At 41.9% G+C, this 13,007-nt stretch overlaps 1 protein-coding gene across 1 annotated transcript in view; it reads left to right on the forward strand.

Annotated features, from left to right (window-relative positions):
* LOC105933672 (phosphofurin acidic cluster sorting protein 1) overlaps nt 1–12,397 on the forward strand; it is a gene marked incomplete in the record, with an annotated part of 81,349 nt that extends 68,952 nt beyond the window's left edge. Inside the window, 12 exon segments of the mRNA XM_036146320.1 lie at nt 1,823–1,961; nt 2,276–2,380; nt 2,479–2,585; nt 4,018–4,172; nt 4,277–4,387; nt 4,468–4,570; nt 4,655–4,697; nt 4,778–4,820; nt 4,911–5,052; nt 5,575–5,813; nt 7,779–7,898; nt 7,981–12,397. Of these exon segments, the coding sequence (XP_036002213.1) occupies nt 1,823–1,961; nt 2,276–2,380; nt 2,479–2,585; nt 4,018–4,172; nt 4,277–4,387; nt 4,468–4,570; nt 4,655–4,697; nt 4,778–4,820; nt 4,911–5,052; nt 5,575–5,813; nt 7,779–7,898; nt 7,981–8,099 (1,426 nt within the window).
* Nucleotides 12,398–13,007: the final 610 nt, after the last annotated feature.

Genomic DNA, 13,007 nt, shown 5'->3' on the forward strand with positions numbered 1-13,007 from the left:
TTTAATAAAACCTTACTGGGATCACGTCCCGTTTATCTCCGTTTGTTGACTCTGTGTCCTGTTGTTGCAGTTCCAATATGGAGAGGATAAAACTGTTTACACTTGCTCCTTTGTCACAGGATACAGAAATGTTTCCTAAATAAAATGGATCCCCTGAAGAGGCTTAAAACTGTAATAAAGAGCTGCTATACTCCTGAAAGCGGAAAGCCTGGCTTCAGGTTAAATCAGAAAGACCTCCATAATTATAAACAGCTAAACAGAGAGGCGTATTGGACCACAAAGGCAAGGCCAAGTTTATTTATATGGCACTTTTCAGGAATAAGACGATTCAACAAGGCAGGAAATGTCCAGAGAAAGAGGAACAAAATCAGAGAAGAAAGCGTTAAACGCCTAGAAAAATTCAGGAGGCCAACAAACAAACAAGCAAAAAATAAATAAATGGGAGACGATATGAACGGGGTGACTCTGCTAAAAGATGAAACCAAACATTTGCAGGATATTTTGTTGTGTGTTTTTTAATTAGTATGTTTCATTATGGATTATCTTCCTATCATTCTTGCTCTCTTATATTCTGAGAGGATCAGCAGGGAACCGTTTCCCACTCTGAGACCCGTAACCTGTAATAAAAAGACATTTGGACAGATTAACACCTTCCCCCTCGTTTTGTTGGACTTGTCCAATCTCTCTCTGGCTTGTCTCCACTAACACGGGTTTCTTTGATTGAGACCCAGGATCATTCCTCTGTAAAGGCTAGAAAACAAACACAAAATAAAGTGCTATCTGTTCTACACTGCCTTGCAAACATTAAAGCGTGGGGTTGTACAGTAAGAAAATGTTGGTATGTACATGTGTTTTATTAGATGCTATGGTATCAAATCAACACCAATTAGTGCATAATTGTGAAGTGGAAGGAAAAGGAAACATTGTTTTAATTTTTTTTTTCTCTAGCAGTTTTGCGCGTGTGGCCTTTTTTCCTGTTCCTCCATGGCTGGACAAGGTTTTAGACTCTAGTTTCAACTCTCTCTAAGTCTGAGCTACGCCAATACATTGTAGTTCTGGCTCAAGTGAAGGTTTTCCTCAGGATATTCCTGCTTTTAGTTGTTTTTTAGGTTTTTTTGTTTGTTTGTTTTTTTGTATCTGAGCAACCTCACTGCAAAATTGGATCTAAAAATAAGTAAAATGTTCTTAAAGTTAGTGTCCTTGATTTGAGTAGGTGAATAAGATTATTTGCCAAGGGAGTGAGTATTTTCACCCCTAAAATAAGATAATTAGACATCCTGCACTTGAAATAAGACGATGGAGATGAGTTGTTCCTATTTTAAGTGCAAAAATCTTATTTCATTGGCAAATAATCTTATTTACCTGCTCAAATCAAGGACAAATACACAACGTTTAAGAACATTTTACATATTTTAAGTTCCGTTTTTGCAGTGTTGCCCGCAGCATGATGCTGCCGCTGCCATGTTTCACAGTAACTGTGTTTAGAGGTTGAGGTGCAGTGTTAGTTTTACGAACCTCTGAGGCCTTCACGGCTGCATTTATACCAAGATTTAGTTATACACAGGCGGACTCAAGTCAGAAGTGAGGTCTATTGTGAAGGATTATATTTAGGGTCATCAGAGGAAAAGGGGCCGATACCAACGTGTGTCTTGTAGACACATTTTGAAGCTCATGTATCGATTGTTTTTGACTTTGTAATGCTGACGCAGCACATAAATAACTTGTGGAAATGTTGTAAGGGTACAAATAGCATCGACGTTGGAGCGTGGGATTCTCTCTGAGCTCGTTCTGAAGCGCTTCATGGTTTTTTTTCTGTGTTTAGGCTGGACGGGGGCCACACGCCCAGGCAGAAGCGCAGCAGCACCACTCCCATGAAGGAGCGACAGCTGTCCAAGCCTCTGAGCGAACGCACCAACAGCTCCGACTCGGAGAGATCCCCGGAGCTGGGGCACAGCACACCGGTACGAGACTCTGGCATCAGCGCTCATATTTTAATGAGGTTTTTTTTTTCCCTCCGGGATCTAATCATAGGCAACGTTATTCGTTCAGGCTCAGGGCGCTCCCGCTGATTTACACATAAAACCGCTGCTTTTTGTTCTTGCTGCTCTTATGCCTGTATACGCTGTTCCCAAAGTAAAGAAACCTCAGTCTGTTAATGCATGATCCCCCTGGAGCTGAGAGATGAATTATGTATGTGCAGATGAGTCATCCGAAGAGTAAACGTGGTTCTGTGGGGGGGGATTTCTAAACCCAGGATATTTCTCTCTGTGTGTAGGTTCTGAGGAAAGCCGTGTACGATCAGCTGAACCAGATCCTGTTATCGGATTCTGCTCTCCCTGAAAGCCTCATCCTGGTCAATGGCACAGATTGGCAAGGGCAGGTAAGCCTCACAGCCCCCCCCCCCCCTCCCACAAATGAACAACAACGGTGCTCATTTTGGACCGCACACCTCACCTTCTCTGTGTGTTTGTGTTGCAGTATGTTGCAGAGCAGCTGCAAGGACAGAGACACCCGGTGGTCTGCACGTGTTCATCCGCTGAGATCCAGGCGGTGCTTTCTGCCGTGCTCACGCGCATCCAGAAATTGTGAGTTTTTTAAAAAAAAAAGTCTATTATTTACACCCTCTGAGTCACTGCCCTTCCCTTTGCCTGCATGATACACCAGATAATTAAACCTACTTTATCATTTTCCTCCTTCCTCGCCTCCTCCTCTTACTCACATTTGCCTTTTTACTTTTTAAACCTTCAGCTCTTTTATTTTTACTCTATTAAATTCAAACTTTGTCATTTGGTCCTTTCCAAAGCTTCTTGCAGTGGGGGAGCAATACCTGAAGTTTTAGCTACTGTTCCTGAGGGTTAGTCATCAATTTGTCACAATTTTATCCATAGGAATAAGATTAGTCTATCTATACTAATAAAAAATAACGGCATACGATGCTAATAAGCGTGTGGTGCAGTTAATAAGATCACCTTTGTGTGTTTTTAATCAAATGTGTCACTGACCATAACTGAGCATTATTCATTTATTTCCTATTTTATGTAGAGTCATTTTTTGGAGGGTAAAATGACAAAGCTTAGCTATAAAAATGAGGCAATAAAAAATAAGGAGCCATTAAAAAAAGGAAACACAAATAGACAAATGCTAATCCAAGACGCCTATATCCTGAAATCTATTTTAGTTCTTAAGAATTCAGGATCACAAATAATAAAAAGGATAAAAGTGGAAACAATTTGTTCAAATAATTTAATTCCATCAAGTGCTGTAAAATATTTATTAAACTAAATAACTGAGTATATTAAATTAATTTTTAAAACAGTTTAAAGTCAAGCTAAGTATCTAATAAAATGCTTATGTAATATGGAAAAAACTGTTGTGCTCAGAAATGCTCTGAAAAAAAGAGTTGAATTTTTAGTATTTATGAAAGAAATATTGAATCTTAAATTCCCATATCTTAATCTGCTACGATAAACAAGTTGTGTTTTCAATGTAAGATGCTGTAAATGTTACTATTTTAATTATTTAAGGCTATTTTAAAAGCTCTGCTAGCAAACGGGACTCAATGATGTGAATTTAAAAGATGGAAATGGAGCATCTTAAATCCCCAACGTTATAATTTAAGGTCCGAACAGTCATGGGGAACAGAAAACACTCCCTTTTACACATTATATACGTATAATGTTATGCATGTCTGGGAGTTACGGCTTTGTTCTCACTCCCTAAATAATGACATGTTGGATTATGCGCTGTTTGTACATGTGAGGTTAGATCAGATAGATTTTATAGTGTGATAAGGTTATATATTAAAACCCTTAAATTGAAAGACCTTTCTCCAAGTATATGATGGAGAAAAACATGGGGGCATGTGTGTGTGTCTGTGGTGTTCTGCATCATTTCCACTTTTAAGTCACACATTTAAAGGTTTCAGAGCACAGCCATGCTGGTTGTTTTAAAAGCTGACGGGACTGACGGGTCTCAGTTTCACCCCCTCGTGTCTTTGCTTCCTCCGTCTCCCTGCAGCTGTAACTGCAACTCGTCCATGCCCAGAGCGGTGAAGGTGGTGGCCGTGGGCAGCCACAGTTACCTGGGAGCCATCCTGCAGTTCTTCGTCACTCAGCTGGCCAACAAAACCTCCGACTGGCTCAACCACATGCGCTTCCTGGTGGTGCCTCTGGGTGAGGACGCCTCTCTCCCTCATCCAGGACGCTTGCTGTGCTCAGAGCGAGGAGAAGGTTCTAAACGGACTCTTGTTGCTCCTCGTTTTTTTTTTTTCTTCCAGGATCCCATCCAGTCGCGAAACACCTGGGGTCCCTGGACAACCGCTACAGCTCCTCCTTCCTGGACGGCGCATGGAGAGACGTGTTCAGCCGGCCTGAGCCGCCTCAGACAGGTACCGGTTGGTGGATTTACAAGCTACAGCTCTCCTTCCCGCCGAGCTCAGGCCTGATTGGTGTCACGTTTCGCCTTCAGATCAGTTGGACGTTTCCGGAAGGATCAGCCAGTACATCAGCGGAGCCTCAGTCACCCACCAGCTGCCCATCGCTGAGGCAATGCTCACCTGCAAACACAGAACGTGAGTGAAGGCCCTTAAAAATCAAAAAGCTAGCCCATCGCGGCGCATCGTAAATAACCGGCCCTTTTTCCATCTCGTCTGCAGGCGGGAGGAGGAATCCTACCAGAAGTTCATCCCCTTCATCGGGGTGAGAGTTTTAGCCTTTAGGTGAAACGGCTGCATGCTCCCCTACGATGCTTTAGCTGACCTCCACCCTCTGTTTTCCAGATCGTAAAGGTGGGCCTCATCGAGTCTGCAAGCTCTCCCACAGGTGAGGGTTTAGACAGGAGCACAGAGATGACCTGGATCTCAACCTGATCAGCTGACTTCTGCTGGCTTTTTCTTCTTCTCCTCCTTCCAGGAGATCAAGAGGAGGGTGTTGGAGTCAGCTTGGCCGTCCCGTCTACATCCCCGCCATCTCACAGCTCCCCCACAGGAATGATCAAAGAGGCAGCTACACCGCCCTCCTCCCCCTCCATGGGCAGCGTCCTCACAGTACAAGGGTAAGACGGCCTGATTCTGATTAAACTTTCATTTCGTCCCCCCCGACTATTTGAATACAAGATCAAATATTCATTACAAGAAGTTTTTTAGGTTGGAGCAAAATTGAATGAACTAAAACGAGTCTGGTGTCTCAAATGAAAGAGGAATGTTCCCCTAACAGCAATACACTGCAAAAACGGATCTAAAAATAAGTAAAATGTTCTTAAAGTTAGTGTATTTATCCTTGATTTGGGCAGGTAAATAAGATTATCTGCCAATGGAATGAGTATTTTGACCCTTAAAATAAGATAATTAGACATCATGCACTTGAAATAAGATGAAGGAGATGATTTGTTCCTATTTTAAGTGCAAAAATCTTATTCCATTGGCAAATCATCTTATTTTCCTGCTCAAATCGAGCACAAATACACTCATTATAAGATTTTACTTATTTCTAGTTCTGTTTTTGCAGTGTAAAGGCTGAATAAAACATCCCCCCTCAGTGCTTCCTGTTGTTATTTCTGAGGACTTTCTGTGCGCAGGAGCCCCAGCATGCCTCACGGCGTGGACGCCATCGGCCTGCAGGTGGATTACTGGCTGGCGTCTCTGGCAGACAAGCGGCGGGAGGGCGAGCGACGCGACACGGGCTGCAAGAACACGCTGAAGAGCGCCTTCCGCTCACTGCAGGTCAGCCGGCTACCAGGAGGGGGCAGCAGCGACCCACAGACGCTGGTCAACACCATGGCCATGACGGTGGTCACCAAGGAAAAGAACAAGAAAGGTGAGATGAAGCTGCAGTGTTTGTTGTTTTAGCTTCTCAAAATCTGAACCTAATGAGTGTTTTGTTGAAGTTGTCCAAATAGAAGCAAGACATATGGGCTCAGGGCAGGGAAAAATGTACCCTGTGATTTACTAATTATATTCAGAAGAGGGTGGGGGGTGGGGGTGGGGGTTGTAGGCACAGTGCTTTGACGTATTCACACCCCTTGAACAACTTCTCACACAGCAACCTCAAACTTGAATGTATTTTAAAGTGGTTTATGTAGGGCTGAACAATTAATCGCATTTTCAATATAATCGTGATTTAAAAAAACGCAATTTCCAAATTGCAGAGGTCTGCAATTTTTGACTATGTAACAATTAGGGAATTGTACACGTCAATTAGGTGTTGGTAAAATGTTTGAAGTGGGTTTGCCTCCACATGGAAGGGAAGACAGTTGCAGCAGTGAGATAATCTAATTTTATTGTTTTAGAGTTTATATAATCATACAAAGCATTAAGTACAGGTCAATCAGTTTAATACATAGACTTGCTTGTTGGGTGCGCTTTATGTTCAACAAGGTTTGATGTCCAAATCAATTAAAAGTTGTTTTCTTGAATAATATTCTGATCAATAGAAACATTAAAAGTTCATATTTAAAATAGTCCTTGTTTACAAACATCTTTATTTAAAGGCCATTTTTGTTGTTTGTGGTTAACGCAGAGAAAAGTCAAAATTGCAATTTTGATTGAAATATATTGTAGGCAGAACGCAATCAGTTCTGCTCTGAGTTTAGATGCTGTGGGTCTTTTAGCAACTAATCTACATGGTGAGGAAACAAATTGATTTGTTGTTTGTATATATTTTAAAACACACGATAAATTAAACTGGGGGAAAAAAATCGCATTAAATCGCAATATTAAGAAAAAAAATCGCAATTGGATTATTTTCCAAAATCGTTCAGCCCTAGTTTATTGTAGTAGAGCGACACAAAGTATTGCCTAAGTAGCAGCACAAATGAAAGTAGCATTCAGCTCCCTTTACTCTTTTACTCCTGAGGTCCAGCGGTGCAAATTGTCTTCATAAAGCACCTAATTAATGGGTTAAGTTGATTAAAATTTTGGTTAATTTATGGTAAATACAGATGTTCTGTAAGGGCCTCAAAGGTTTGTTAGAGAACGCATGAAGACCAGTGGAACCGCGCAGACAAATGAAGGATGATGTGGAAAATGTTAAAGCAGGGAATAGGTTATAAAACGTCAACATCCCAAGCTTTGAACGTCTCACAGTCCATCATTTCAGAAGATAAAGAATGTGGTGCAGATGCAGACCTAGACGTGATACTGGTGCGGATGTTCCCCTTCAGGCAGGAAAAGGTTTCTCAGTATATCCAGAACTACAGTGTGATGGTTTAGACCAAAGCGTAGTTATGTGTTAGAACGGTCCAGTCAAAGTCCACAGTCTGTGGAAGGACTTTAAAATGGTAAAAGCTCAAGATCAGTCAGACTGTATGGACATCCAAGAGGAAGGGACAAAGACTTCAGTTTCTAAATGTGCAAAGCTGCTCGAGACATAACCTCACAGACTCGCCTGGCTGCTGGAGTTTAAAGAAGTTTTATTGTGACCGCGGTGAAATCTTTCAGGACAGACTCTGGCTTAGGACACAACCAATAAACACTTAAAAACACTTAATATGTGCCTTATGTTGAGATTGCAGGTTAAACCACCTTATAGATAAGGATTTTTCTTTAACTACGGTTGAAAGATTTCTTCATTATAATTTGATTTGGTCACAATTGATTTTATTGTCTGCTAATATATTTAAGACTAAGATGCAGTGTAAAGAACCTGTTAATTTTTTTTTTGTGGGTGGGGGAGGTGAATCATATGTATTTTTCTTGGAACTAATTTCTAGTATAGCATGCCTGACAGATTAAATCCAAACATGTGGATGCCAGGGTAGTTTAAGTCTGTTGTTGCCTTCAGTTCCCACCATCTTTCTGGGAAAGAAGCCCAAAGAGAAGGACATGGACTCTAAGAGCCAGATGATCGAAGGCATCAGCCGCCTCATCTGCTCGGCAAAGCAGCAACAGACCATCCTGAAAGGTGAGCCGACGGCCCGGTGTTTGCTCGTCACCAAGCGTCCGCTTTCATTCACCCCCCCCCCCCTGCTGCTTTTTGCCTCCAGTGTCCATAGACGGCGTCGAGTGGAACGACGTCAAGTTCTTCCAGCTGGCCGCGCAGTGGCCCACTCACGTCAAGTACCTGCCGGTGGGACTTTTCGGCTACAGCAAGCCCCCGTCGTAGGACCGAGCTTCACCTCCTCCGCTCGCCTGACTCTCTTCTCCCCTCACACTCCCTTTTTGCACAAAAAGACCTACAGAGGAGACGCGGAGCAAGCAGCCGGACCATTTTCCTTTCTTTGATCCCACGAAAAACCACATTCGTCCGATTTCTCCGAGGAGGAGGAGGAGGAGGTGCCGGAGTGCAACGCTGTTACTAGTCACTTTAATGCTTTTTTTTGTTTTTGCTTTTTTTTTGTGAGTGTGAGTGAATTAAGTGTGCATGCACACGTGAATGTACATGATGTTTGTGTGTGTGTGTATGTGTGAGATTACAAAGATATCACAGCACAAGTTTCTTAGCCAGTCACCATTTATGTTTCCGTTTTAAGGAATGCAGCAGCATGTAAAAGCGATCCAGTTTTTAAGCCCTTACTCACTAAACCGGCTGCTTTATGCCTCATCCCACCACCTGATCCCCACACGAACGAGAGAATTTCTACATCCGCAAGACAAAAGGACCCACTAACGTATTTATTTCATTTCAAGGGCTTCCATTTAGCAGTTCTTTTTTTCCTGTAAAATAAATTATAGATGTTCAAATGCCAAAAAATTAAAAAAAGCAAACATAAGAACTATATACATGTATATACGGGGGAAGCGTCTTTTATTTTAGAACCGTGGTCTTGTGAAAACCAGTGAAACCTTCCCCCTCTTAATACCCGTTCTGTGAAGCGTAGTGGTAAATCCGATGTGCCGTTTTTTTCTTTTGTCCTCAAACGCTATGCACTTCTGAACACACGTGGACCATTTCAATGACTTCAGCTGGTAATAAAATACAATAACCTGACTAAACATGTAGCAGGTAACTCCCAATAACAATGCATGTGTAAACAGCCCCAAACCCAACAGCATTGAGGAGCAATTGGAGGAAGAAGAAAAAAAGTGCGCTTTTCTTATTTTTCGCTGTATCCGTTCCTAGATAGAAGCACAACAGCCAGTTTTCTTCAAAATCCCGCTTTTATTGACGACAGATGCCCATTAAAAAAAAGAAAAACTTTCCCTGAGACTTGCTGATAGCACAGGGAAAACAGCGGCCATGTCGATCCGTTCTGTGGTTCTGGTGCAGGTCCGCCTTCTCCAGAATGTTGTGAGGTGATCAGTGCGTGTACAGAGGTGTATGTGACGAATAAAACATAACGTGGTCAAAAACTTCAAAGAAAAAAAAACCCCTTGAAACTACGATAAACAGTTTTCTATAATGTGACGGGATGTGTGTAGTGTGTGTGTGCGTGTTTCTGTGTGCTTCGATGATGTGGTGATCGTCAGCGTCACTGATTACCGGATCAGGGCTGCAGAAGCTGCAGCGGTCATCATCTTCACTTTGTAGCTGCGCACAAGGCAAAGGTGTTGGTTGGGTTTTTTTAGCAGCAAGACAAATCGAATAAAATTAAGAAATTCTGCTAAATAATTGCGTATTTAAAATATTGACTTGTGATACATTTAAAAAGACGCTGCCTTGTGTCGTCTACATGGTATCTCTCCATCGCCACTGAAGTATTACAAAAATAGTTTTTTTTTTTTTTAATGGTGTTAATGCTGATCTCTTTGTTTAAAATAAGGTGTGTTGGTTTGAGAATAGAGGTTTTTGTTGTCTTTTTATTTTTTATTTCCCGTGTTGATGTTACAGTGTTACAGTTGTGATGTCAACAGCGTGTCTCTTTATTTTATTTTCTCTGTTTGTCCCCACCTGATACACGAGGGTTCATACCAAAGGCTTCTGACTTCACCGCTGGGCAAAACGCCTCACCTCCTCATAACTGAATGTATCTTCTGTACTTTACGTGTGCTCTCCGCTGAGTTTTAGAAATGAAATATCCCACAGATGAGATTTACTTACATGCATTTGTTATTGTGGAATCAAAACTACACTTAAAAAAAAATAAGAATCAAGATTTAAAGTCTGTAGCACGTTAATGGGGACAAGTTTTAGATTCCCAAGTGTTGAACTCTAGTGCCGCGTCCCAAAGGAATTAAACTTTAATTAATCCCATGCGTTAAAACTTAGTGGCTTTAAAGTGTAGTAAAACAACACACTACAGGGTCTACTTTATTACTGTGACGGCGGTATCGCCTTTTCTTGACAGCGGCAGATATTTTGTCTCAACAGCAGATTCTGCAGGACCGCCTTATGTGTTTACAAAGATCTCTGACTCCGTGCATACAGGCGCGATATTTAATACATTCACAACTTGCCTCTTTTGCAGACAGGTTTGCTGAAGGGCTAAGCCAACGCTGCCCTGAGCCCATATGTCTGTTTTGGTTTGGCCGGTCACACCTTTCAGTGTGCTCCTGGCTAATAGTCTGCGGACAGACTTTGCGTGAAAAAAGTTGCCTTTCTGCGTTAGAAGCGGCGCGCTTTGCCTGGAACTCGGTGCATTTTAATATTGGTGTTTTAGCTGCTCTCTGCACAGTTCTTCCCAAACCCACGGCTGTCTAGACACAATGCGCTGAGCCGGTCCCTTGGCACGGACTAAAAGGAAGCTGCAACAGCCAACACATTCTCTTCTTCACCATCATCATTGCACATGATTCCAAACACTTGGCTGAACAAATTTTAACTGAGCTCGTTGAGGGTTGTAGCAGGCATAGTTGCATAGCAGCTTTTGGGAGCTGAATTTAGTGACGGGCATTTAAAAGTCTTGAACAGAACCACAATCCAGCACTTGGGACCAAATCTGGACACCTCCAGTCTCTTAATGCGTAGATTTTAGAGCCCTACTTCTCAAAAAGCTAATACGCACACTGGGTCACAGTAAAGCAAAGAATAGTTTTAGCTGTAATCAGTCTGAAACTGCCGTTTAATTCTTTGTGCATTAATTAAAACCAAATGAAATTAGCTGGTAAGCTTGGAGAAGCACTCAGTTGCAGAACCCACCATCCTCAGGAGTAAGTGAAATCCACAAAGGACCTAAAAGTGGGTTCATTCCGGTTCTGTACCCCGTCTGGTAAAAAACACACAACTTCAGCTACTTTGTCACTGTTGTTAAAGTATGCAGATATTTTCTTACAAGTTCACAGAAAATTGTAGTAAAGTGTTAAACAGCAGTTCTCAGCTTGCTTTTGACTTCCCCCAAGTGGCTGGTAGGTTCTACCGGCACCGTTTTAAATTAAAATGAGCGGAAAATGTGAGTAAAATATTAACCTAAACGAGGGAGACCAAACCTTTGAATAGCATTATGCCTCGTAACAACTTTCTCCAAATGGTTTCCTGCTTTACTGAAGTCTGCATTAAGCTTTAAACGTATAAGTAACAATGTGGAATTTGGACATTTGAGAAACGGGACTAAATGCAGGCATTAGTAATGAAATCTTCAGTGTTTTTACATCACTATTGGACATTTCTTACCTAAAACCCAGTTGTGAGCCACACATCTCTACTCAATCAAAAAATGGGATTTTCTTATCATTTATTAACCTCTGTCCCCCCCACCCCCACCCCTCCTCTGAAAGAGGCCAGAGGTCCTTTAAAGACAGCATAAATTGGAATTAGTCCAATGAATACAACTAAGAAGTCAAATTTTAAAGCGTTATAGTGATATCAACATTTGATGTGTTCTCGTCATTTCGGTGAAGGGCAGCTTGCCTCACCGTCTGATGTTTCCTACAGCCTCGTTGAAGACGCTGGTCGTTCTGTGTGTAAGTCGTCGACCTGTGTGGGAATTCCCTTCCCTGTACCTGCGTATTCGTGTCAACCAGTGATTGTCGCCGTGGTTCCTCTGTCTGTGGTTGGAGATTACGAGCTGTTCTGTCCGTCTGGGATCTCTCTGTGATCGGCGGTGTCCACATGTACGTCTTTTTTCACCAGGCTTCCACAAGCTCACCTCTCTGGCAGGACAAACAAAACGCCCTGTACCCTCGCAGCTCGTGAACCGCCCCTCTGTTCCAACGGGTGGTTGGCCCGTTCAAAAAGCAGTGGATTTCTGCCTGTGGGGTCCTGCTGGGTGCAGAGCCTCCTGAGCTTGTGGACTTGTGAAGAGTATTTTGCACATACCAGTTCTCTTCAGCGGCAGTTTTCATTCTTTTTTTTTTTTTTGCCTTTTGCCTATAACAGCAATTATAATAAACCAACTATTATGCTTGTACATACCAGATAGTACTTGATATATATTTTTGTTTGTTTGTTTTTTTGTTCATGCGACATGTTTTGTAGTACTGCTTTTTTCATGATTGCGTCTGTCAGTAGAACAGATGTGGGGTCAACAGTGAAAGTGCTCATTGTTCGTCTTGTTTTTTTTTAAATAAAGATATTCCTCGTTTGTAGCCGTGTCTTTCTGTCCTCTCACTCGCTGCAATTCTTTACCAAACAATTGAACTGCCGTCGGATCAGACCAGTCTCTCCCTCACTCTAGTGATGAAGTGGAAGAATGGGTATCTTGATGACGCAACTTCATGTGGTCTTCTGATCAGCCAAGGAACAGTGGGTTGAAAGCTGCGTTCAAGCTTATCAGTGGATAGTTGAGGCGTATTCTCAATCTGGCAACCCAGTCCACAGCACCTGCCTAAATGTACCGTGTAAAGTTTAGTGAAGTGGTCATGGTGCGGGGATGCTTGATAGGAGTTTGATTTGAGCTATTGGTTCCAATTAAATCAATCTTAATGCTTCAGTAGACCAAGATATTTTGAACAAATTCATGCTTTTAACTTTGTAGAAACAATGTGGCAACACTCTCATCCTGTTCTAACATGATGTGCACTAGGGTGACCTAATTTTAATAAAAAATAATGTGGTAAAACCAGGATGTTTATGAGAGACGATGAAGACCACATTACCGGCACTGTGATGTCATACATTTTAATTTAACACAGATCGCACAATGATAAATTATCACAAGTTTATAAAAAACATTTCACTTTTTTAAAATTAAATAAC

The sequence above is a fragment of the Fundulus heteroclitus genome, chromosome 14 (genome assembly GCF_011125445.2).
Source record: "Fundulus heteroclitus isolate FHET01 chromosome 14, MU-UCD_Fhet_4.1, whole genome shotgun sequence".
Taxonomy (NCBI): Eukaryota; Metazoa; Chordata; class Actinopteri; order Cyprinodontiformes; family Fundulidae; genus Fundulus; species Fundulus heteroclitus.